General features: G+C 35.1%; 1 protein-coding gene across 1 annotated transcript in view; it reads right to left on the reverse strand.

Moving 5' to 3' along the window:
- LOC123247663 (prolyl endopeptidase) overlaps window positions 1–26,660 on the reverse strand; it is a 162,640-nt gene that overhangs the window by 82,292 nt on the left and 53,688 nt on the right. Inside the window, exon 7 of the mRNA XM_044676624.1 lies at window positions 15,147–15,252. Coding sequence (XP_044532559.1) covers window positions 15,147–15,252 — 106 coding nt within the window. The remainder of the gene's footprint in view (window positions 1–15,146; window positions 15,253–26,660) is intronic.

Genomic DNA, 26,660 nt, shown 5'->3' on the forward strand with positions numbered 1-26,660 from the left:
ACAACAAAAAATGCTACTTTATCCAAGTGACATGACAATTGAAAGAAAAGCCTATGATAGGAGAAAAATCCAAATTACTTCTCAAAATATTCTTTGTTGAGTGTTGAGAGATTACATTAGGAGGTAGATGAATCACAAGGTTTTTTTTAAGCAATAAGCAAAATTCTGACCTTGAGTTAAATATATTTTTCAATGTTTTGCTTCTATCCCACCCAACAAGAAAAGTCAGCTGGTTAAAGATAATTGCTTGTTTCCATAAGGATAGTACTTTAGCAATAAAAAAATGGGAAATTGATAAAATCTGGCCATCCTTATATCAGGATAACAATGTGGATTGCCATTAGGCAGTGCCATATCTATAGAAATAAGCAGGAAGAAGTATTTATTTATAAAGGGAAATTGTGAAATACAGTTGTCTAGACCCTGATATTTACAAAGTGATACAATAAAATGCCAGTCTCTTTAAGTGTTCTTTTGACAAAGAGAACATTTGCTGACTTGAAACCTTTTCTTTTAAATTTCCTAATGCAATTGCCATGTGGCTCCTGTCTAAAAAAAAGGAACACTTCATTTATACTCCTTAGGTGCATTTGTCCTCCTTATATACATTACATAATGCATTTACTTAGTGATAATTACACTTGAGATGACAAGTAACATTTACAGCGACAAAGGGAAGAAAAAGAGATGGCTTAACTTCAGCATCCTCCAATATTTGTATTAATAAATAATGAATATTTTATCCATTACTACAGTTGTACTTGAATTCTAACTATTCAACATGTCTAGTGAACTATAAAAATTCATATAAAAAAAGTCACTGGCCTTTGTTCTAGAACAGCTCATTTTCTATACAATGGATTAAGACTCATCCTATGAAGAAAACTAAGATTTAATAAATAGTAATAATTCATCCATAGCAATGAACTACCACATTTATGATTAAATAAATCACTTAGAGAGAACATAAATGCAACGTGAGATTTGTGGTCACTGCCTGGACACATTTTGCCCTCAATGTTGTCCCCTACCATCTCATAAATGCAGACTGCAGCTGCATCTGCATGAATCTATCACTATTACTAGAAAAATAATGAACTATAAGTGAATGTAAAAGGATCTCATATAAGGAAAGGCAAGTTCCAAGTTGGTAGTCACTGGAACCACTTTGCCCTCCTTGTTTGGTTGTTTAGTCATGTTCAGTGGACCATACTTTCTATCCATAGGGTTATCTTGGCAAAGATACTGGAATGGTTTGTCATTTTCTTTTCCAGTAGATCAAGGCAAGCAGAGGTTTGACTTGCCTAGGCTAACACATACAATGATACAGTGTCTGAGGCCAAATTTGAACTCAGATCTTCATGTCTCTAGGTCTAAAGCTCTACCCACTAAGCCTATAACCATACCCTCCTTTAAAGTTTCATTAAAAAACTTTTTTAATCATAGCAACCCAGGATGGGGACAAAGTTTCTTTCATTCATGCAGGAAAACAAAGGGCAAATTAACAATTACCCTAAAAGGGTACTTATAGTTTAAAAAAAAAATTGGAGCAGCTTGGTGGTATGGTGGATTCAGGCCTGGAATCAGGACGGCTTGGGTTCAAATCTAACTTCAGGCATTTCCAAACTGTGTTTACCCAGGTCAGGTCACTTAATTCCATGTGTCCAGACCTTGCCCTTCTATCTTAAGAATTATTTCTAAGACAGAGAGTAAAGGTTTAAAGAAAAAGTATTAGCTTGCTTTCAGAGAGATGCTATAAAGTTAGCAATAATAATTAGGCATTGTTTTACTAAAAGCAGCAGGATACAGTGGTTAAAGAGCTAGCTTCTGAGTCAGAGAGACCTAGGAGCAAAATCATTTTAGTCATTTTACTTGATGTTTTTTTCCAGATTACATGTAGTATTATTTTTAATATTGGTTTTATTTTAATAATGATTTTCAGACATTTTGTAATCCATTTTCTTTCCTCCTTACCTCTCTCCCCTCTCCATCATGGTGGGTAATATGATATAGGCTGTACATGTGCTTTTATGCAACACATATTGTTGTATTGTGAAAGCAGATATGTAATATTCATACTGGAGAAAAACTTATACAGGAAATAAAGTGAAGAAGTACATGCTTCATTATGCATTCAGTCTCCATTAGTTCCTTCTCTTTCATCACAATATCCTTGGAATTGTCCTGGATCCATACATTGCTCATAATAGTTAAGTCATTCACAGTAATCATCATACATAACTGCTGTTACCATGTATAATATTTTCCCAGTTCTGCTCATTTCACTTTGCATCACTTCATGTAAGTCTTTTCAGGTTTTTTCTGAGATTGTTTTGTTTGTCAATTTTTATAGGATATATCACAACTTGTTTAACCATTTCCCAACTGATGGTCCCCTTCAGTTTCCAATTCTTTGCCACCACAGAAAGAGGTGCTATAAATATTTTTGCACGCTGAGGTCTTTTCTCCCTATCTTTGATCTATTTAGGATACTAGTAGTGTATTAACAGATCAAAAGGTGAGCACAATTTTATGGTCCAAGGGCCATAATGGATAATTTTAATTTCTTTATCTGAAAATGGTCCATTCATATCCTTTGAACATTTATCAAATGGGAAATGCCTTGTATTCTTATAAATTTGACTCAGCTGGGTTTGTCAAATGGTCAAATAGTTTTTGCCATACTGTTTTCCAGTTTTCCCAGCAGTTTTTGTCAGATAATAAGTTCTTCTTCCAAAAGCCTGGATATTTGGATTTGTCACACACTAGGTTACTATGATTATTTACCAGAGTAATTTGACTCATTTACCAAACTATATATTTGAGAAATAAGGTCTTTGTCAGATATACTTACTATAAAGTGTTTTCCCCATTTTGTTGTTTCCCTTCTAATCTTGGTTGTAATGGTTTTGTTTGTATAAATCCTTTTAAATTTAATAGTCAATTTTACATCTGTTGGAAGAGAATTTCTCTCTCTATTATGTCACCTTTTTTTTTTTTTTAATGTCATCACTCAGTGATCTGGAGGTCAAAGACCACTGAGTAATTCAGGTATACACAAGACCTCAGAGAAAGGAAGTTAAGAAACCAAGACAGGAAGCTGATTCCAGAGGCACTGCCCTCTCTGGGAAGCCCAGGCAAATTAAGAAACTATGGTTGGTTCCTGAGATATAATGTGTGAAAGTTAGGGAGGGCAGAAAACAGCTTATGAGTGGAAGACCAGAAAGTCTTGGTTATCTTCTGGCTAGAGTGTGGAACCTGGAGGAACTCTTGTTGGTGCTCATATTCAATCCATCATGGCAGCCAATAGAGTAGAATGCCAAGTAACTCTCTACCTCTTTCCTACCTTTCCCTCTCCCTCCTCCTCCTCCTCCTATTTAATAAAGTTATAAAGCTACTATCAGTCTCATAATTCAATTTTAATTATTACACATCTCATAATATAGTTTATATTTCATAATGCTCTTTCTAACTTATCAGATCATAAATTCTTCCCTTATCCCTAGATCTGACAGGTGAACTATTTTGTGCTCCTCTAATTTATAGTATTATTATCCTTTATTTCTAAAACATGTATCCATTTTGTCTTTACCTTAGTATATGGCACAAGGTATTGATCTATGCCTAATTTCTGCCATATTTTTCAGTTCTCCCAGCAGTTTTTGTCAGATGAGCTTCCAAAATATTTGAAATTTGAAAAATTCCAAAATATTGGAAATTTTCCAAAATATTTGAGTTTGTTAAATACTAGGTTTCTATGGTAATTTTACCATTGCATGTTGAGTACCTAATCTATTCCATTGGTCCATTACTCTATTTCTTAGCCAGAACCAGATTGCTTTGATAGTTGGCACTTTATAATACCATTTGTGATCTGGTATAGCTAAGCTACCTTCCTTCATTCCCTTGATATTGTTGACCTTTTTTTCTTGGGAATTAAAAAAAAAATTTCCAGCTCTTTTAATTAGTTTGACTGGTATGGCACTGAAAAGACAAATTAATTTACCTATTTTTGTCATTTTTATTATATTTGTTCAATCTTCTATAAAAGAGATTCTTGGTTCTCTGTGAGTTCATACCTTACTTGATGCTAGGTGAGAACAAGCCAGAAACTTAACACACTCAGAAAGGTGTGGTTCCAAAGGTGAAAACTCAGACAATTTGGAAACTATGATTGGCCTCCATGAAAAGGAGCAGGGACAGGAAACCACCATAAAAGCCATGAAAATCCCTGAGGAGGGAGGCTAGTGAAGGAATCTGGTGAAGGAGGCTAGTAGAAAGTGAACTCCAAGAAGAGAGTCATTCCAAGAAGGAAGTCAGCTTCAGGAAGAAGGTTGGCTCAAAGGAGAAAGTAGGCCTCAGGAGTCACAGTCAGCTCCAGTCATTATCTTGGGTGAGCGGATAGCTGGTTTTCCCATCCTGTCTTCTAGAGATAGTTTAATTCTGATTGAAGGTTAACAAGTTCTGGCTGGAGCCAAGCACTAGAACAATATTTATTTGGATAGGTTAATGTCTTTTCTATCCTTTTGTATTTCACTCTTTTCACCTCTTTTATAAATAAAAGATTTATACTTTTCATATATTTAGCCAAACCATTAATTTTAACACTTACATTACCCATGAGCAATTACTCTTTCTCTAAGTATTCAGATCTGACTTTATGTGTGTGGAAAATGTTTTTTAAGTTTTCCTGGGTGCAAATTCAACCTCTAAATGTGAGAATCTGGGTGAGTCATTTGATCCCTCAGTGTCCCAAACAATTCTTTAAGATTATACATTGTAGAAGAGCTGCTGATGTGCACTGTGTAAGGAATTTTATTATTACACAAAATAAGACATTAGAATTTCAAAGAACTTAAAAATCATCCAAATAGGTATCTTCTCCACTTTTCTGGCAAAGGTTTATTAAAACATGATATTGACTAAATTATGGATAAAGATGCTGTCAATTCTTATTAAATATTTTATGGTACAAATTAACTTTTGAGTAAATTTAAGTAAATCCTTCATGCACTAGTGAGAACAAAGCTAGAAATGTGTATGTTTAGTTTGCAATGACTCCAAAATTCTTCACCAAATAGTTAACTATCAGTACTTCTAAAATTACCTTTCATATGTACTGAGTATATCTGACTGAATATACAATATATATATTGAATATACAATATAATATGCAATATTATATATATATATAAAACTGGTGCAAAGTGAAGTAAAAAAAAGATCAGGAAAACAACACACCAAACAACCACAACAATGGAACTAGAGATCAACAAGAAAACAAGAAAAACTGAATGCTATGAAATATGACCAATTGTGGCCCCAGAGAAGGTATGTGAGAATGTAGCTTACTTCCATCTTTGCAGAAGAGGGGAACTTAGAGCTATGTCAGACTTGATTGTTGCGTTGGTTAATTTTGCTGACCCACTTTTTTTTATTCTTTGTTATTAGGGAAGGCTCTTTGGGAAGAAAGAAAAGATGTATTTGGGAAATGTATGTGATATAAAAACAAAGGGTAATTTAAAAATTTCAAATTAAATACAATACAGGCATACAATATAGTATTCATAGTTTCATGAAACAGAAGAATGCATAGAACTAAAAAAATGAATATATCATTATCCAAAATGGTACAGGATGAATTAATTTCAGCGACTCCACAAGCATGGAACATAGAGAATCATTGAAACCAAGACACAGCTGTATCTTCTGTAGCTGAACTAATAAAATGACATAGTTGCCTGGTGCTTTTAATGATACCGCTATCTCTTCATTGAAGATTTTAGACAAGAGAATAGAATCAAGAAGCAGAAACATAAAGCTCAAAAATAAAAACAGAGAATGGGAAAAATGTAATATGTGACAATGTCTAATAAAATTCTGTGTCAAATAAAGGACAAGGCTGATTTTAGTTAACCTGCAGTGCAAAAGGACAGAAATGGTTCTTACTTCAAAATTACCATCACAAATTATTGAGTAGACTGTAGATGTTAAACTTTAAATTGGGGTTATGTGGGCAACATGCTTTATAAAGTGAAATTATAACAATAGTTTTTCTTTATTAATTTTGAAGTTTCTTTAAAAATGAAAATAATTCCATTTCCTCAAGTAAATTGAAATGTCAGTTGTAAAAAGAGTAGTTTTCTTAAATAAGTTTGGGGAAATATGTGAGATAAATCTGTCCTCATACAAGATTTGCATGTTCTTTGCATGGGCAGGAAAATGAGTACAAGAAAACTGGGAAGAAGGGAAAATTATTAAGAGTATAGAGAAAAACAAAAGGCTGACCTGGTACCTGCCTTGTTAGAACACTGCATGTTCCCCTTGTAATGACCAGGTAAGAAAAATGAAATGGCAACAAATAATATAAGTAGGACTCAAGGCATTGAGAAGGCATTCATCCTTTCAAAAGAAAAGTAAGGTAAATGAAAATGTTAAAAAGAGCCTCAACTGGGCCATCTCAGCAGAAAAGCAACTTTTTATTCATTCTTTCATCTAAGACACTCTCCATTAAGTTTATTCTAAAACTCTTTTCTCCTCAAAGATCCAACTATAACATAACCTCAGCCACTTTTATTTGTAAAATGATGTCTGGATTAAATAATCTTCAAGGTCCCTTCACAGATCTAAATCCTATGAGCCTAAGACTAGCTTCAAAACATTGGTAAAAATTAAATGGTAAAAAGATAGAGGGAGGTAGCCAATGTGGTTCTGCAGGAAAAAAAAAAAAGTGTTAAGATCTGGAGTCAGAGGACTAGGTTCAGATCCCAGCTCTGCCACTTGCTACCTTATATACGGCATTTAATCTCTCTGAGTCAGTTTCTCCACTTGCAAAATGAGAGGCTATCCCAAATGACCTCTAAAGTCCCTTGAGGTACTATGTTGTGATAAATGAAATGTCAGCATGAACAAGCAAGAAATGTAGTATGTTACAGGAGCACAGAATACTCCAATTCATAGCAGATAGCATGTGGAGGGTAATAAAATATATAAGGCTAGAAAGGCAGGATAAAGAGCTCTCAATTCTGAAAAAGATTAACTTTTTTATCAATCTGGCAATAGGGAATCAGTGAAAATTTCCGAATGGACATGTACCTCACTTGAGTTCTTCAAGCAATGGAGAAATCACTTCTTGTTGAAGATGTTACAGAGGGGATCATATATATATATATATATATATATATATATATATATATTAAGGCACAAGTTAAAACAAATGGTCTTTGAGGTCTTCTCCAACTTTAGGACACTAATTTTATGAATCTCAGTGGCATAGTTGAAGCTATTCATTAAAGTTTATTCTATATAATATTGCTTGAACCTTTTCCTTTTTTCTATTCACATCTCTTTTAAAAGACAGTGCCCTGTGGGGAAAATGACTTGATCTCTTAAAGCTTGTTTTTTAATCTGGAAAATGGGGATAATAAGAATTTCTACCACTCTTCCTCACAGGGCATGTGTTATAAATGGCAGTCTGTTAAGTCTTAAACCATTATATAACTATAGACTATTATAATAACTGCTGAGTGGTTTTACTTGCTTTCACCTTTCTCAACCATCCTTCACATAGATACCAAAGTAATCTTCTCAATGCACAGATATCAGGATGTCACATTACCTGCCCCAAAAACCTTCAAAGGACTTAAAGTATACATTCTTTATACTGGAATTCTATTCCCACAACAAACTGGCTCTGACATACACTTCCCAACCTTGACTCACAGAGCTGGGATTTGAGCATAGTCCTCTGACTCCAGATCTTAACACTTTTTTTTTTTCTGCAGAACCACTTTTTTCTATACACTCATTCATCCAAACAGGATTGCTAAATGTTTTCTAATCTTGTTCACCTGTGCATCTGCATTCTTGGAAAAGATTCCTTCTGTGACTATAACTGTTAAAATTCTTCTCTTCATTTAAGACCCAATTCCATCCATTTGAAAAGGGATGTTCTTTCTGTGGATCTGTCATCCCTCTTCAACTTTTCCTATGCAATTGTTACATTTTAACATCTGTCAATAGAGTATGTATCTTAAACCCTGTTAGAATGTTATTTCCTTTGGAATTTTTCAATTATGTATCCCCAGGTTCTAACAAATATTACAGAAATAGAGGCTCTGGTACTTGGTAACAGGTGTTTAAAATAATTATGATGATGACACATTCTTATATATAGTGGTTTAAGGTTTACAAGGTGCTTTCTTTGTAACAATTCTCTGGGGTAGGTAGTACAAGTGTTATTTCCATTTTACATGGGGGAAAAAACTGAGGCTTTAAGTTAAATGACTTATCCTTAGTCACATAGTGAAAGTATCAAAAGTGGACAAAACAAGATTTTCTAGCTAAAAAACCAAAAGTTTTTTTTTTTATACCATGCTATAATTCTTCTAAAGCTAATGTCTTAGTCTAGCATTCTTAACTAGTTTTTACTGAACTGAAGGGAGTAAGTTCTTTTATAGAACAAAATATAAGAGAATAGAGAAGGCAGTTTCCTTAAAATATTCTGGATTTGGGAGAACACACTCAGTGTATAGCTAGGATGTACATCCTCTTTCAACTACATCCCAAGAGACATTTGTATCAAAGAACAATTTGGAAGCCCCAAGCAAAGCTAAATAGTCAGTTCTTGCCCTTAAAGAGCACAGAATCTAAAACAGACACCACTAACTCAAGTAACCTGAAAAAAAAAGTAAGAAAAAGGTATAAATCCAGAGACTAAAGTGTGTTTCACAAAATGTACAATTTACAAAATACTTGTACCACTTGTGCAAACATTTTTGGTAGGTAAGTGATCTATATTTGTAAATACTATAAAGTACTTCTTACTTTTATTTTTCTGGACCTGAAGGAACATGAAATAGGCAGAACTTGTGGAAAATGAAGAGTACTTTTTACAAGGATGATGAGCAATTTCAGATAACAAATAAATGGTTTATTCAAATTTTTTTCATTCTAATACAACAGAATCCCCTTGAGGATCAAATTATTAATAACTCAACACCAAACTGGCCTTTATATTTAAAGGATATAAGCATTTATTTATATCTTATACAAAATGAGGACTTCTCCCTGCCTTTTGGAAGAGTCCCATGACTTTAACAAAGGCCCTACTCTCTAGGAGTATGAATTCCAACTGTCTATTAGTTACTACTAGTTTCAAAGTGAAAAAAAAAAAAAGGTGATTTAAAAATATTTCTGAAAAAAGTGAATTTGAAATACAAGAACAGTCTCTTAGCAACAAAGACTGCAATGTGCACCAAAATCAGGAAAGATACAAATTTCAATAATGCACTGAAAAGGTTCGATTGTGTGCATTCTGCACACTGACTGACTCCTATTCTTTCCACTCCTGAGAAAGTTGATTTAAATCAAACAAAAAACCAACCTGTAGTTCATCAAATAAATGAAGGAAGTTGTAGTAAGTAAATCTGATTAAGGAGGACAAATCATTGCAGTTTTAGTTATTTCCCTCCAAGGGAGATTTTTATGAATCAATATGAGGAAAATTACTGACTCTAAAAAACTTATCTGGGAAATCTGGGAGATCTGATCATTTAAATTAAGCTAAAGTTATCTCACTACATTAAAATATAAAGCACCAACATTTTCTTAAGTAAAATTTTTTCAATAATGATTCTGTTATTTCATCCCCTGGAGGAAACTAGGTGGAAACTATAGACTAGGTGGAAACTATAGACTCTGGAGTCAGGAAGATCTGAATTCAAATTTTGATTAGATACATAGTTGTATAACTCATTTCCTCATCTGGAAAATAAGGAAAACAGCACCTATCTCAAAAGCATGTTGTGAGGAACAAATAATATGACATATGTAAAGTGTTTTGAAAGTCTTAATGCATTAAATATATGCTATTGTATCATTACGATACTATTAGCATTTAATTATATCTTTATATAGAACTTGTATTGAAACTAATACTATATTATGTTTGGTTTAGGATTTTCTTAACCAAATTTTTGTTATCTGAAAACAAAGACCAGGCATTCAAAATATTACATTTCCTGTCAAACAATAATGTGTAAGAGTCTTAAGATAAGGAGTCTTGCCACTTTTAAATTACATTTCTATAGATCAATGATGGCAAACCTTTTAGAGATGGAGTGCCGCCTTCCCGGCCCCCCCACCCCCACACATCCTGTGCTCCCCTTATGTGAAAAAATATCATCAGGGCCTGTGGAGATGGGGAGGGGAGCAGCTCACCCAAGTCCCTCTGCCTTTCTAGTAATGAACTGGGGTGATAGGGAGGGAGGTCTCATGCCCACAGAGAGCTCTTTGCATGCCACCTTTGGCACCTGTGCCACAGGTTTGCCATTACTGCTATGGATGTTATTAGGGAATACATGGCTCAGTAAATAGAGCACTGGGCCCAGAGTCTAGAAAATTTGAGTTCAAATCCAGCCTCAGACTTACTAGCTGTGTGACCTTGGGCAAACTCAGTGCGCCACAACTTCCTCGCCTGTAAAATAAACTGGAGAAGGAAATCGCAAACCACTCTAGTATCTTTAATAGGAAAATGCTAAATAGGGTCAGACAAGTGAAATGACTGAAATAACCAAAAATATGATACTAAAAGAATAAACCTTCCTTTAGTTTTCATATAGTTCTAATTGTTTTAAGTTTTAGATTAAATTAGTTTTTTCTCCAAAATAGCTAGTGGTAGATTGAAGTAATATTGGAAGACACGATAAAGATAATTGAGTCCAATTTCCTACACAATACAGAAGTCCTCTTTTCACAAAAATCTGTTTCAGAGGAGGAAGAGACCTCTAGAGAATACCTACTTCAACATCCTCCTTACATATCTGACAAATCCAGCTTTTACCTTAGGAACTATTGGTGAGGAAGATTGTACTACCATTGCAGTACAGGGTGTCCTAAAAAAGTCTTCATCCACTTTTATGCTTTAATCATTTCAGAAGCAAAAATACTACAAACTGACAAAAAAATTTGAAAGGTTAAATATTAAAAAATGTTAAATTATCAGCATGTTTCTATTAAAATTCAACACAACCACTATCTTGTGCAACACACATTGCTCTAGTCAATTTTCAAACCTTGTAAAAGCTTTTAACAGCTACTATTCAATAACTTAAAAGATTACTTTTGTAGCAATTTCATCCAAAGAACAAATTGTGATGTATACATATCAGTTCTGATGCGACCTCCACAAGAAAGTCCAATGGAAACATTGGCTGACTGAGACAGCCAAACAAGAAAATTTTCTTTTTCAATCTGCAGGTCTGAAAATGAAATTCTGAAAGTAACAAAATGCTGCATGACATGGAGCCCCATCTTGTTAAAATTAAAAATGTATTATTCAAATTTCACAAAACTATGTATAAAAGAAATGTAACTGAACTTTAATTTTTTGCATGACTACATTTAATATTTATATTTAATATATACTTCTGAAATTACTAAAACTTAAAATTACACTCACTTTTTGGACATCTGGTATTTTCGGATAGCTTGGTTAATAAATCTACCCTTTTTATCAAGTCTAAATTTGCTTCTTTATTATTTATTTACTATTTGTGTCAAATGAGAGAATATCTATAAAATACATAGCAGTGTCCGTCAGCCCACAGTAGGTTCTATAAAAATGCTTATTCTCTTACTTTCCTCTGTCCCTCTTTGCCACTTCTACCCAGTGCTCCTAGTTCTACCATATGGAGAAAAACAAGTCAAACTCCCTTCTCCACATGAAAGCCCTTAAAATACTTAAAGATTGTGGTTCTCCCAAGTCTTCTCTTGTTCAGACAAGTATCTACTCTTTATTATAGCATGATCTTGGGCCTTTTGCCATTCTCACCTCTCTCCTTTCAATGTTCTCCAGATTACCAATATCTTTCCTTGAAGTATGGCATCAAGAGCAGGATAGAGTACAACAAATACAGTCTCTCTGAGACAGAATGTAGTAGACTATTACCTTCCTAATCTTGGGGGAAAAAAATTTAACACCACCTCAGATCACAATTTTTAGGAAGTACAATATCACACTCTTGACTCACTGAATTTCTAGACTACAAAAATCTCAAGATCTTTATTTTCATATGACCTGCTACCTAGCTACATCTGTACTTGTGAAGCTAGTATTCTGAATCTAAATGGAAAATACATTAATCCCCACTAAATTTTTTGTGCTATTACATACAACACAACTGTATAACATGTCAAAAATGCTAAAGATATTGGTGCTGTTCAATATCTCAATCTGAACAATCTCAAAAAATTCAATATCTCAAAATACCAATTTTAACACCTCAAAATTTGATAAATATCCCATTTATAGCCCTATCTAGGCAACTGGGGAAAAAAATGAAAACTAGTATAAAAGCAAAGAACAGATCCTACGGTACCTCGTTTGATTCTGGCACCAGGTCACTAATAATTTTACTTCCTCTTTCAAGGCAACCAGTTTTAATCCATGTAAGTGTGCTGGGGCAGGCTTCTTAATCTGGGATCCATGAATATTATTGATAAAAAAAATCATAACTATATTTTGGTATCATTTATTTCCTAAGTAATGCTAGGTATTTTATTCTACTGATTTGAAAAAATGATTCTGAGAAGACATCCATAGTCCTTACCAGACTAGGAGTCCATGACACAAAAAAGTTAAAATCCCCTGATTTAGGAAACCTTCAGCTATAGCACTTCCTGACCTATTCATTTAGTAACCCTAAATAAACCCTAGGAAATAAGGAAATAAGGACAGCTAGGTGGCTCAGAGGGTTGAGAGCCAGCCCTAGAAACGGGAGATCTGAGGTTCAAATCTGGTCTCAGAAACTTCCTAGTTGTGTGATCTTGGGCAAGTCACTAAACCTCTATTACTTATACCTTACCACTCTTCTGCCTTAGAACCAATACACAGTATCGATTCTAAGATGGAAGGTAAGGATTAAAAAAAGAAGAAGAAGAAAGAAAGAAGGTTCATTTAAACATAAACTGCTCTTGTGGAAGCTGTGCTAGCCCTTAATGAACTAGAAGAGTCAATGATGATCATATACAATCCCTTTCATACCTAGGAATTTTTCTATAATAATGAAGCACATTCAATCACAGTGTTCTCAGTAAATATATTATCTTTAAAATGAAAATGTTTTAATTTTAAAAAAAAAACATTTGTATTTGGTGAGTAAAGAAAGAGATTTAGTTAAATAAGTAAAATTTTAATTATTTATTGTATCTCTATTTTTGACTTTCTAATGCTTTATTATTATTACATATGATATATAAAGTTGTTGTTCTTCATCCTTCATTTATGATCAATGATAACACAGGTGATTTAAATGAGGCAGAGCCTCACAAAGTTATCAGCATCACTCTTTCAAAGTCATCGAAGTGCAGTGTCAAGACAAAAGCCAGGGTGACTGGTGATAGCCTAGTATGTAGTAGTCCTGGTGTCAGATGTCTGACCAAGTTCTAAGGGGCTCCATAGTGTTTCCTGCGGCTGCCTTCATGGCCAGTGAAACAAACTGTTCTTGTCTGTTCATTCTGTTGGAGGAAGTCTTCACATGCTTGGACTAATAATCCTTCTAACTCACCAACAAATATAACACCTATTAGTTACCCTAAACCTGGTTTAGTCTGTCTGCCAAGATACTTTTCTGGGATGTGGTGGCTGCACATGATAAAGCTTCTTGGAATCACAGGTCAAAGTTGGGTGAAAGGTGGACACAAAAGGTAGATGAACAGTCCTGAAAAGAGCTGGGCAAGCCCTAATAGTGGAGGTGCTAGTCCTTCCAGACACCCCATACACATAATATAGTAAGAGAGTAATCCAAGTATTTAATTTATATATGAATATATAGAGATATATTGGGGGCAAATGCCTTTTGCTGATAAGGGTATCTGATCAAGAGTGTTTGGAGATCACCGATCTAAGGGAAATCCATCACTGAGAACACTGGGGTGTATCTGTATAGAGGATTTAGGGGGTTTTGATGGATGGAAGTCACCTAGCGTAAGTAGCTAGGGATGGCCACTTTTTCAAGACTAGATCAGTCACACAGACAAGCTCAGAAATATAGTGAATTCTGCTGGGTTTATATCCCAAAGAGATCATAGGGGAAAAGATTTGTACAAAAATATTTATAGCCGAGTTCTCTGTGGTGGCAAAAAACTGGAAATGCCCTTCAATTGGGGAATGGCTGAACAAATTGTGGTATCTGCTGGTGATGGAATACTATTATACTCAAAGGAATAACAAACTGGAGGATTTCTATGTGAACTGGAAAGACCTCCAGGAATTGATGCAGAGTGAAAGGAGCAGAACCAGGAGAACATTCTTATGGGAAAAATCAGGGGAAGTTAACTTAAATATTTATCTGGATCCAGGACAATTCTGAGGGACTTATGAGAAAGAACGCTATCCACATCCAGAGAAAAAACTGTGGGAGTAGAAACATAGAAGAAAAACAACTGCTTGAACACACGGGTTGATGTGGATATGATTTGGGATATCTAAACAACCACTCCAGTGCAATTATCAATAATACAGAAATGGGTCTTGATCGATGACACACGTAAAACCCAGTGGAAATGTGAGTCAGCTTTGGGTGGGGAAAGGGGCGGGGTGTCGAACATGAATCATGTAACCATGGAAAATTTTTCTAAAAAAATTTGCCAATAGTGGATTTTTGTCCCCAAAGTTGGGCTCTTTGGGTTTATCAATAATATATAAATAAGTCTTGATTGATGACACATGTTAAAACCAGTGGAAATGCGAGTTAGCTATGGGGGGGGGTAGTTTGAGGGGGTGGAGGGGAAAGTAAAAACATGAATCATGGAACCATGGAAAATTTTCCTAAAAATAAAATAAATAAATGAATAAATAAATAATTTTAGAAAATAAAGTTCACTTGGAGTAAAAAAAAAAGAAATATAGTGAACTAATGGCATATAAGAATATAATTTACTCAACATTAGTCTATAACACTTTGTTGTACAACAAAACACAAATATTTAGTTGACTTATTCACTTTACTTTGTAGCATAGAAAAAATTCACAAGATAATGAAGAGAAGAAAGCTTCCTCAGAAATCATTTTTAAAGTTCAAGTTAGAGCTTTTTTAAATGGAGCTTCGAGAATTTTGTTTTCTATATTTCTAAACAAAGCTTACCTGTTATGCCATTGGATTCCTGCTGTAGATCACAATACCACAGCCTGTTCACTGGATCACATCCTTGTCTTATTGATAATAAGACATAACGACCATCATCAGATAACTGTAAGACATGAGAAGGAATCAGAATATATAAATATGTATATATAGTCTTTGATAGCTTAGTACTATTGTAAAATTCAAAAACCAACTAAAGCATAGTGTCATATAAATTGCTTCTATGACACTTAAAAAGCAGAACCTGAATTTCAATTGCATTTCAGTATTCTTATAAAAACTAGACATAGAGCAAATTTTAATATCCTGCTATTAAAAAAAAAACAACCACCCTGAATCCAAGACTTATTTACTCCTATTTCTGATAATGAAAAGCTTGTCAACATAATGGATAGAGAACTAGACTGGTAGACAGGAAGAGCTAAATTCAAATTTTCCTGACACATATCAATTCTGTAATAGTGGAGAAGTAACTTAACCTTGCAATGTCCCAGGAAACTCTCTAAAACTAGAAATTACATCCATATCCAGAGATGGACTTTCTGTATCTAAAGTTCCCAACACTTCCCATCCTTTGAATCTCCCACCGAAAAGCCACAACTATGATAATGCAAAGAGTGTCATTTATTTAAACAATGTTAGACAAAACATTACTTTGAAAAATATCAGTGAATGCTAAACATAAAGCTGAATGTGATGATTAAATGTCACACTGAGTCTGTGTGACATTTTTCATTTGAATTCCAACTACTGACAACATATAAAATTTGCTCTTCTGAACAAAAACATGCTTAATTATAAAGTCTATGGGGAATAAATGTTCATTCATTTCTCATAAAATACAGGAATGGAAAGAGTGCTGAATTTGGAGTCAAAAGCACCTGGGTTCAAATCATATGTCAATGACTTACTGAGAACATCCCTAAGCAAGTCACAACTTCCCTGGGATTCAATCTCCTCATCTGGGACAGGATGATTTCCTAGATCCCTTCCAGCTCTAAACTTATCACTGTAGCTCTAAATCTTTGATGTTATGAACTACTGGTTCCAACCAACTTTTAGTCATGCCTTAAGTTCTCTCCATGAAGTACTGTCAAAGGCAAATTTCAAACTTGGATCTTCCTTTCTCCAAGTCCAGCACTCACTCTGTTAAACCATTATATAACTATTAAATCCCTTAAACAAAGTTCTAAGCCTATATGTATATTCTGATGATGATGAGAAATTCAGCCTTAAATTTTTTTAAGAGGGAAAAAACATAAAATGTCATGTATTTAATAAAATGAAAAAAATTCAACTATTCTGGCTAGCTTCAAGGTCCTAGTATAAACATGCTTGTTGCTGTTCGGTCATGTCTGACTCTTTGTGACCTAGTAGGAGTTTTCTTGACAAAGACATTGGTTTGCCATTTGTTCCTCTAGTAGACTAAGACAAACAGGTCGAGTGACTTGCCCAAGGTAATATAACTAGTAAGTGTCTTAAAATCAGATTTTAATCTGAGCCTTCATGACCGAGCCCAAAATTCTATTCACTGAGCCCCCTGGCTACCTCCTGGCTTACTTAGTTCTAATCAATTTTTTTAAACTTTTTTTTTTTCTTTCTGAAACCTGTTGATAGAATTTTTAAAATTCTAGTTTGTTAACAAGCAATGATGAAGTTTCTTTGCTGAAAAACATACACATCTGCAAATTTTGTTACAAATGAGCTAGTTATCAGTCACTTTTCCTAAATTTGTTCTTTTGATAATTTAAACAACGGACAGAAATTAAATCAATGACTTTATCCTGGTGGTTAAATCAAGGAGTGGTATGTTATCCAACTTCTGAAACAATGAACTATATAAAATGCACTGCAAGGGCAACCAAGAACACTTGACAACAGGTATATCAAGCACAGTTGGCAAGCTTTTTTCAGGATGCCTTAAATGGCCAGTGTTATAAGGGAATTTCAGGATGTAATAAGGGACTGAAGCTAGGGGTAATAAGGGCTTAGGCTATAGGTAGTAGCTGGTTGGAATAGGGAATAAGGCAGAGGTATGGTTGGAATTGAGGATGGGCACTGTGGATAGGGTTTTGTGAATCCCTAAGGCAGTCAAGTGGATGAGGAAGGTACAATGGTGAAGGATGGTAGTTGAGGTGGAAGGAGAAGTCAGGGAATGCCTGAGTTTAGGGAATATAACACGGAGATATAAAGAGTTGCAAGGGAGAGGATGAGTTAATCTAAAGCAGGCAACAGCAGCAGGAAACACAGACTGGATACTCAGGTTAGAGACAAAACACTGACGGGAAACAGACTGAGCCCTTCAAGGAAAAGGGACACTTTACAGAGCAAGGTTAGAGCCAGCCAAGAACGGCTTGAAACCGACTTGAGGCTTCTAGTCAGTTTCACAGGAAGGGACTAAAGGCAGTATTGAAATTACACTTCCTCCAAAATGGATACCCTCCCGCTTCCCTCAAACTCCAGAGAGAATGTTATTCTCTCTCTCCTTCTCCCTCTCTAACTAATCAACTAATGAAGTAGCCAAAGGGTTTTGATTAAAGACAAACGGGGTTTATTGTCTTCTAGGGTATGCTGGATCTGGTAGAGGATAAAAGGTAGCCCTAAGAGCCACTTAAAGAAAGCTTCAGGTGGGAGAAGGGAGGCAGGAACGGGAGACTAAGTAGGGACCAGCCTACTTCAGCCCCCAGAGGGTTTGTAGTCAAAAGGGGTAGGAAAGCTGGATACAATGATTCAATAGGTAAATTTGTAACAAGGGTAAGCCCTATTTGACTAAACTATCAAAGATTTGAACTCTCAGATCTACTCTCCTTTCAAAACTTCTCAGACATTCAGGTAGGGAAAATGAAGGTGGGAATAAGGAAGGCTAGGGAGATTCAAAGGAATTAGCTAAACTAACAATTTTAAAAGAAAAGTTGCAAAATATAGGCCAGGTTTCAATCCAAAGAAGGAGCTCAGATTGACCCTGACACTCTCCACGAGTTCCCAGGACCAACTGACTTTCCAAAGATTCTAAACCACTTATTAACTGACAGAAGAACTCTGCAGCAAAAGCCTGCAAAGCTGTTCTACACCCTCTCTGCACCACAGTCGAAAAAGGTGATAGCAGTTGATGTTTAATCTGAGGCAGGAATTACCAGGGCACATTTCTGAGGGATGTTAATTAGGTCTGACATAACCATCAGAGTTCTTCCATTCTTTACCCAGTCAAATGCCAACACAAAAAACAATGCACTATATACTGTTAGTCAGTACCTCATTCTGTACATATGAAAAGTCGCAACTTCAAAACCTTCCCTGTAAGAATATGAGGATCTGCAATTTCCAAGACTCTCCTGAATGAAAATTCTCTCCATCACCAGACTGTCAAACTCTTCTAAAATTCAGAGGTAAGTCCTAAGGAGTTGCCCAAGGTACAAGTACACTGCCCAAGGTCACATAGCTAACAAATGCAAGAGGCAAATGTGAACTAAATTATCCTGACTCTAAGCCTTATGATCTACCCACGAACTCACAGTGACTTTCCTTCCTGAGAGCAAATGGATTCAAATATGCCACTTCTAAAGTTTGCTTTCTATGTGATCTTTGGTATTTAACTCTCTTGGGACTTGATTTCCACATCTGTAAAAGAAGGAGTTTGTACCAGATGGCCTCCAAGGTTATTCCCAGGTGTCAGTCTAAAATTCTATGCTACCAACAAAAAAGAGGCATTCTCTACTCTATTTTTATACAGAGAAATAATATCTATTTGAAAAAATAAAGGGCTAAGACTAGATAATTTTATGAGGTGCTTTCCAACTACAATTATTTTGAACATCAAAGTTATCTGGATCTTTTTTGTTATACTTTTAAATTTGGATTGAAAATTCTGTATTCCTGTATTTTAGAAATAAAATTCAATACAAAATTTAAATTTGTAGTCCAGTATTCAAGCAATTTCACAAAATTTCTGAAAGGCAAGAAATATGCTAACTAAAGGTGACATGATTTGCACTAAAGGGAAAAGCTAAGTCACAAAGAAATTAATGACTTCAGGAAATCAGGCAAGATTGAAACATAAAAAGATAGAAATGTACACAGGACTTAGCAGGACACTTAGGACAAGGGAAGACTTTCAATTTTATGTTCAAATATAAAATGAAATTTTCCATCCAAATTGAGATAAACTAAAACAAATAGTCATTTGAGGAAGTATATATGATTCTTATAAACATTAATCCAAATTGAGGATTGTACCAGAAGTAGTGGCTACAATAACAAAATTATCCATAACTTTCAAAAGTGTCAGAACATTTTCCTACTTTGCATCTTTCATTTTAAACTTATTTCTTCCTTATGTCAAAAATGATAAACAAACTCTATAATGTGTTTCTGAATTAAGATTTTTAAAAAAATCACCCAAATCAAAGTCTAAGTAAGTCCATCAAAATAAATGTATCTCATTGTGACACAATCAAATGTAATACTTTTCTACTAGCAGCAATGCAATGACCCAGTACAATTCAGAGGAACTTATGAGAAAGAACACTATCCACATCCAGAGAAAAAACTGTGGGAACAGAAATGCAGAAGAAAAACATATGATGGATCATGTACTTCAATGATTAGGGTTTTGATGTTAAAAGATCACGCTACTGCAAATATGAATAACATGGAAATAGGTTTTGAACAATGATAAATGTATAACCCAGTGGAATTGCTTGTAAGGGGAGGGAAAAGGGGTGGAGAAAAATTACAAATCATGTAACCATGGGAAAATATCAAAATTTTAAAAAAATAGAAAAGAAAAAAATAAATGTATCTACTAATTTAGGAAATATCATTTGCACATCTGTTTATAAAATTACTCGATTCACATGAATTCTAACATTAGGTAATCTTCTAAATGAACTCAATATTTGAAAATGAGAGACTTAAAAATAAATCTAAAAAAGAGATTTCCAGTTTGGATATATATAATCTTCACAAAATTATTCTTTTTACAATTCACTATTTTGCTCATGTTGTACAGAATAGTTATTTGTGTTTGTCTCATTCCTCACTGGATGAAAAGTTCTTTAAGAATAGTGCTCTTTTCCAAATTTTCTATCTCCTTCCATTCCTAACATAATGTCTGTGTTGGGTGAATACTGAATATAGGCAGTTTTGATTAAAACTTTATGATTAAAATTTTATGATGGCAAAATAACATTTGTGAAGTCTTAAGTTCATGATTAAGTATGGCAACATTCTCAATTTAACAACTTGGAACAAAATGTACTGATTAGATTTACTGATTAGATACTAATTAGAAAAAGTTAATTACAGAGAAGCAAAAATGGAGAATACTCATTATATCTGTCCTGGTTAAATAACTATTGGAAATAGCAAAGAAATGTGTAGAGAGTACAGGCAGGCATGTTACAAGTACTGCTTGGCAGTCAATGATGTATACTGTTTGACACACCCTTAAAAGCAGAAGTGGATAACCATGGGGAAAAAAAGGTTTTTAATATAAAAAATTAATCTGTAAAGTCACTGATAGTTAAAGTTACATAGAACCACAGAACTCCACAGTTGGAGGGATCATCTACTCCAACCTATACCTGCATGTGAATACACTCTATAATAATGCCAGTAAGTCGTTTATTCAGTCTTCCTTCAAGGACCTCCAGAAGTAGCTTACAGTCCTCCAACAGCCCATTTCATTTGTAGATAGCTCTAATTAGCAAACTTTTCCTTACATGAAGACTATTGTGAGTCTGCAATTTCTACCCAAAATGTCTTGTTCTGTTTTGGGATCATCTCAGTTTTACTTCTTAACCCTACGAATATTTAACTATTATGTCTCCTCTCTACTGTCTAAAAGTCTTTTCATTTTCAAGTCAACACCTATTAGTTTCTTCAAAGAAATCTTAGGACAGCATGATTTCAAAACCCTCTGACAGGAGTTTCCGGGTTAAGATGGTGGCAGAGTAAAAAGCAGCTCTTAACCTCTCCTGACCGAAACATATAAGACTCCTCAAGGAAACATAAAAACAAACCCAGTCGAACGGAGGGACCCCACAACAGGGCGCAGTATGGAAGATATGTGGATTTGGGACATTTCCATGCTATAAAGGGGTGAAACAGCTCTCACTAAATCGCGGGCTGAGCAAGCACCCCCCCACCCTCTCCACATACACCACCTATAACGCCAAAGCCAGCTAAAAAGAAATAGAGCAAGTTTGGGGCACCCATTGAGTCATTGGTAGCTCCAGGGCCTGTTCCTGAGAGCAGCAAGATTTAGGACCCCAAAAAGCTAAAGAACGCACACGGACTCTGAGCGTGGGCAAAGAGTGTGGACGCAGAGCGGGCGCAGGCAGAGGCTCTGGTGGAGGAAGACACAGGCACGCGCGTGAGCAAAGGCTCTAAAACCCTGAGTGGGGAGCAAGTACAGACGGGTATACAACTGTGGAAGCATCACCCTGAGACTTGTAAAGGAACCTCCAGCAGAGGACCAAGAAAGGGGGTCCACAAGGGGGCTTGACCTTGAGAAAAACCAGAACTCAGACCTCAGGAGCCAAAAGACTATAGACAGACCCTGAGCTCGAGGATAAAGCTGAGAAGCTGCTGGGATAACAATGGCTACCCAAAATCAGGAAGCTCAGATGAGAAAGATTAACAAGAAAAAGAAATCATTAACACTCGACAATTTTTACACAGAGAAAATCCAGACAATTGAGCAAATAGAGGGGGAGAACAAACAAGCATCCGGACCCTCCCAAAATAATAATGAAAACTGGTCACAAGCTCTTGAAAAGTTCAAAACTGAGATGACGAGAAAGATGGAAAAGATTTGGTTAGAGAAATGGGAAACAGCTCAAAAGGAAATCAGGCAAGAAAATAACAGTTTAAAAGGCAGAATTTTGCAATTGGAAGGTAAGGCTCAGAAATCAAATGAACTGATAAGCAAAGTGAACACCAGAAATGACCAGATTGAAAAGGAAAACCAAAAGATCATAGCCGAAAAGAAAAAGATCATAGCCGAAAACCAAAAGATCATAACCGAAAACCAAAAGATTATAGCCGAAAGCCAGTCCCTAAAGGCTAGAATTGAGCAATTGGAAGCTAATGATCTCTCAAGACAACAAGAACAAATAAAACAAAGTCAAAAGACTGAAAAAATAGAAGGAAACATGAAATATCTCAATGAGAAAGTGACAGACCAAGAAAACCGGTCTAGAAGAGACAATCTGAGAAGCATTGGTCTTCCAGAAAAAACAGAAATTAATAGAAACCTGGACTCTGTACTAAAAGAAATTATTCAGCAAAATTGCCCTGAAGTCCTACAACAAGAGGGCAATATAGACATTGAAAGGATCCACAGATCACCCTCGCCACTCGACTTAGAAAAGACAACGTCCAGGAACATAATTGCCAAATTTAAGAGCTTCCAAGTAAAAGAAAAAAATCTTACAAGAAGCCAGAAAGAGACAATTCAAATATCAAGGAACACCAATCAGGATCACACAGGATCTGGCAGCCTCCACGCTAAAAGACCACAAGACTTGGAATATGATATTCAGAAAGGCAAGAGAGCTGGGCCTGCAACCACGGATCAACTACCCATCAAAATTGACTACATACTTCCAGGGGAAAGTATGGGCATTCAACAAAATTGAAGATTTCCAGGTATTTGCACAGAAAAGACCAGGGCTAAATGGAAAGTTTGATATCCAACCACAAAAATCGAGAGAAACATGAAAAGGTAAATAAGAAACAGAGAGGAAAGAAAGAAAACTCATAAATTTTAAATTTGCCTTTTTAAGGGCCTCAGTAAGATCTAATTATCTGTATTCCTATGTGGAGAAATGCTATGTATAATTCTCGGTAGTGAACTCTATTCACTATTATAGTATTCACTATTATAGTAATCAGAAAAATAATTCACAGGGAGAGGGTGGAATACTAAATGGTCTAAGATGATATGGGAGGTGGGAAAGAGGGGGGTGAATAGTAGGGGACACCAAGAGAAACTTGAGTGAATAAGAAAAATAGGATATTCTATTACACACAAAGAGGGCATGGGAAGGAGAGGGGACAAATACTATTATAAGAAGGGGAGGAAGAGAGCATTAAGAGGTAATATTTAAACCTTACTCTCAGTGTAATCAACCCGGAGAGGGAAGAGTAGCTATACTATCGATTGGGATATAAAACTCTTATCTAACCCTTCTGAGAAAGTTAGAAGGGATAAACCAAGGGGAGCAGGGGAGTGGGGATGTCAAAAAAAAGGGAAGGGAGAAGAAGGGGGAGGGAATTCATTAGGCCATTAAAAACAAAAAAAGGGGAATAATAAGGGAGGGGGTAGAAAGGGAAGTTAGTAAAGGGAGGGGATAAGGGATAGGGTCTTAATAGCAAACCATCAGTTTAAAAGAAAATAGTTTAAGGAGAAGGGATAGGAATAGGGGAGGATACAAAAATGTCAGCAAATGCACAACTGATAATTATAACTCTGAATGTGAACGGGATGAACTCGCTCATAAAACGGAAGCAAATAGCAGAGTTGATTAGAAACCAAAATCCTACCATATGTTGTCTACAAGAAACACATATGAGGCGGGTGGACATACACAAGTTTAAGGTTCAGGGTTTGAGCAAAATCTTTTGGGCATCAAATGAGAAAAAGGCAGGAGTGGCTATTATGATTTCTGACAAAGCCAAAGTAAAAATAGATACCATTAAAAAAGACAGGGAAGGTCATTACATCCTGATTAAAGGCAGTATAAACAATGAGGAAATAACACTACTCAATATATATGCACCAAATGGTATAGCATTTAAATTCATAAAGGAGAAACTGGCAGAGCTCAAGAAGGAAATAGATAGTAAAACCATAATAGTGGGAGATCCAAATATTCCTCTTTCAGATCCAGATAAATCAAACCAAAAAATAAATAAGAAAGAGGTAAGACAGGTGAATGAAGTCCTAGAAAAATTAGATTTAATTGATATGTGGAGAAAAATAAATAGGGACAAAAAGGATAACACCTTCTTTTCAGCTGCACATGGTACATTCACAAAGATTGACCATGTAATAGGGCAAAGAATCATTGCAAACAAATGCAAAAGAGCAGATATAATAAATGTAACCTTCTCAGATCATAATGCAATAAAAAATAATAATTAGTAAGGGCACCTGGACAGGCAAATCAAAAACAAATTGGAAATTACACAATATGATTCTCCAAAATCAATTTGTCAAAGAAGAAATCATAGAAACAATCAACAATTTCATTGAAGAGAATGACAATGATGAGACATCCTACCAAACTCTGTGGGATGCAGCCAAGGCAGTACTGAGGGGGAAATTTATATCTGTAAAAGTGAAATTTGGGAAATGCCATCTAAAAGTATATATATATTTTCTATGGACACGCGGGAACTATCAAACTACATTTCCCGTGGTCCAACGGGTTTCCGGTTCCGGTTCTTTGGGCGTGGGGACGTCTGCGTCACCACACAGAGAACAGTTTAAAATGAGAGGAAATCCGAAACGAAAGCTTTTTTTTTAGCTCTTTAGCTCTCGTCTTTAGCTACTAGGCTCAGGAGGAGAGGGGAGGTAATTATGGCTAGGCGGCAGTTTTGAATTCTTACAAGCGCATGGTCTAATGACTTTATCAGCATGGCTTTAATTAAAATAATAATTTCTATATTTATATCAGCCTTTATCATTTTTAATCTTAATATATCCTTGAATGCACATATTAACAAAATAAGGAGGGCAGAGATTAATGAACTGGGTATGCAACTCAAAAAATTAGAAAGCGAGCAAATTAAAAACCCCCAGATGAAAACTAAATTAGAAATACTAAAAATTAAGGGAGAAATTAATAAAATTGAAAGTAAAAGAACTATTGAATTAATAAATAAGACTAGAAGCTGGTATTTTGAAAAAACAGATAAAACTGACAAAGTACTGGTCAATCTAATAAGAAAAAGGAAAGAAGAAAACCAAATTGACAGTATTAAAGATGAAAAGGGAGACCTCACCGTCTAATGAAGGGGAAATCAAGGCAATCTTAAGAACTATTTCGCCCAATTATATGGCAACAAATATAACAATTTAGGAGATATGGATGAATATATAAAAAAATATAAATTGCCTAGATTAACAGCAGAAGAAATAGAATACCTAAATAATCCCATATCAGAAATAGAAATTGAACAAGCCATCAAAGAACTCCCTAAGAAAAAATCACCAGGACCTGATGGATTCACAAGTGAATTCTATCAGATATTCAAAGAGCAACTAATCCCAATACAATACAAACTATTTGATATGATAAGCAAAGAAGGAGTCCTACCAAATTCCTTCTATGACACAAATATGGTACTGACCCCAAAGCCAGGTAGACCAAAAACAGAGAAAGAAAACTATAGACCAATCTCCCTAATGAACATAGATGCAAAAATCTTAAATAGAATATTAGCAAAGAGACTCCAGCAAGTAATTAAGAAGATCATCCACCATGATCAGGTGGGATTTATACCAGGAATGCAAGGATAGTTCAACATTAGGAAAACCATCCACATAATTGACCATATCAACAGTCTAACAAACAAAAATCACATGATTATCTCAATAGATGCTGAAAAAGCCTTTGACAAAATACAGCATCCATTCCTATTGAAAACGCTGAAAAGTATAGGAATAGAAGGACCCTTCCTAAAAATAATAAACAGTATATACCTAAAACCATCAACAAGCATCATATGCAATGGGGATAAATTAGAAGCCTTCCCAATAAGATCAGGAGTGAAACAAGGATGCCCATTATCACCTCTATTATTCAACATAGTACTAGAAACACTAGCAGTAGCAGTTAGAGAAAAAAAGAAATTGAAGGTATCAAAATAGGCAATGAGGAGACTAAGCTATCACTCTTTGCAGATGATATGATGGTATACTTAAAAAATCCCAGAGAATCAACTAAGAAGCTGGTAGAAATAATCAACAATTTTAGCAAAGTGGCAGGATACAAAATAAATGCACACAAATCATCAGCATTTCTATATATTTCCAACACATTAGAGCAGCAAGAGGTAGAAAGAGAAACACCATTTAAAATTACCCTAGACAATATAAAATACTTGGGAATCTATCTACCAAAACAAACACTGCAATTATACGAAAACAACTACAAAACACTTTCCAAACAAATAAAACTGGAGCTCAACAATTGGAAAGCCATTAACTGTTCATGGGTAGGACCAGCTAACATAATAAAAACGAACATTCTACTCAAATTAATTTACCTATTTAGCACCATACCTATCAAATTACCCAAAAACTTCTTTACTGAATTAGGAAAAGCTGTAACAAATTTCATTTGGAATAACAAAAGACCAAGAATATCAAGGGAAATAATGAAAAAAAAATGTGAAGGAAGGGGGCCTAGCAGTACCAGATATTAAACTATACTATAAAGCAGCAGTCATCAAAACAATATGGTACTGGCTAAGAGATAGAGAGGAGGATCAATGGAATAGACT

The sequence above is a fragment of the Gracilinanus agilis genome, chromosome 4 (genome assembly GCF_016433145.1).
Source record: "Gracilinanus agilis isolate LMUSP501 chromosome 4, AgileGrace, whole genome shotgun sequence".
In the NCBI taxonomy this organism is placed as follows: Eukaryota; Metazoa; Chordata; class Mammalia; order Didelphimorphia; family Didelphidae; genus Gracilinanus; species Gracilinanus agilis.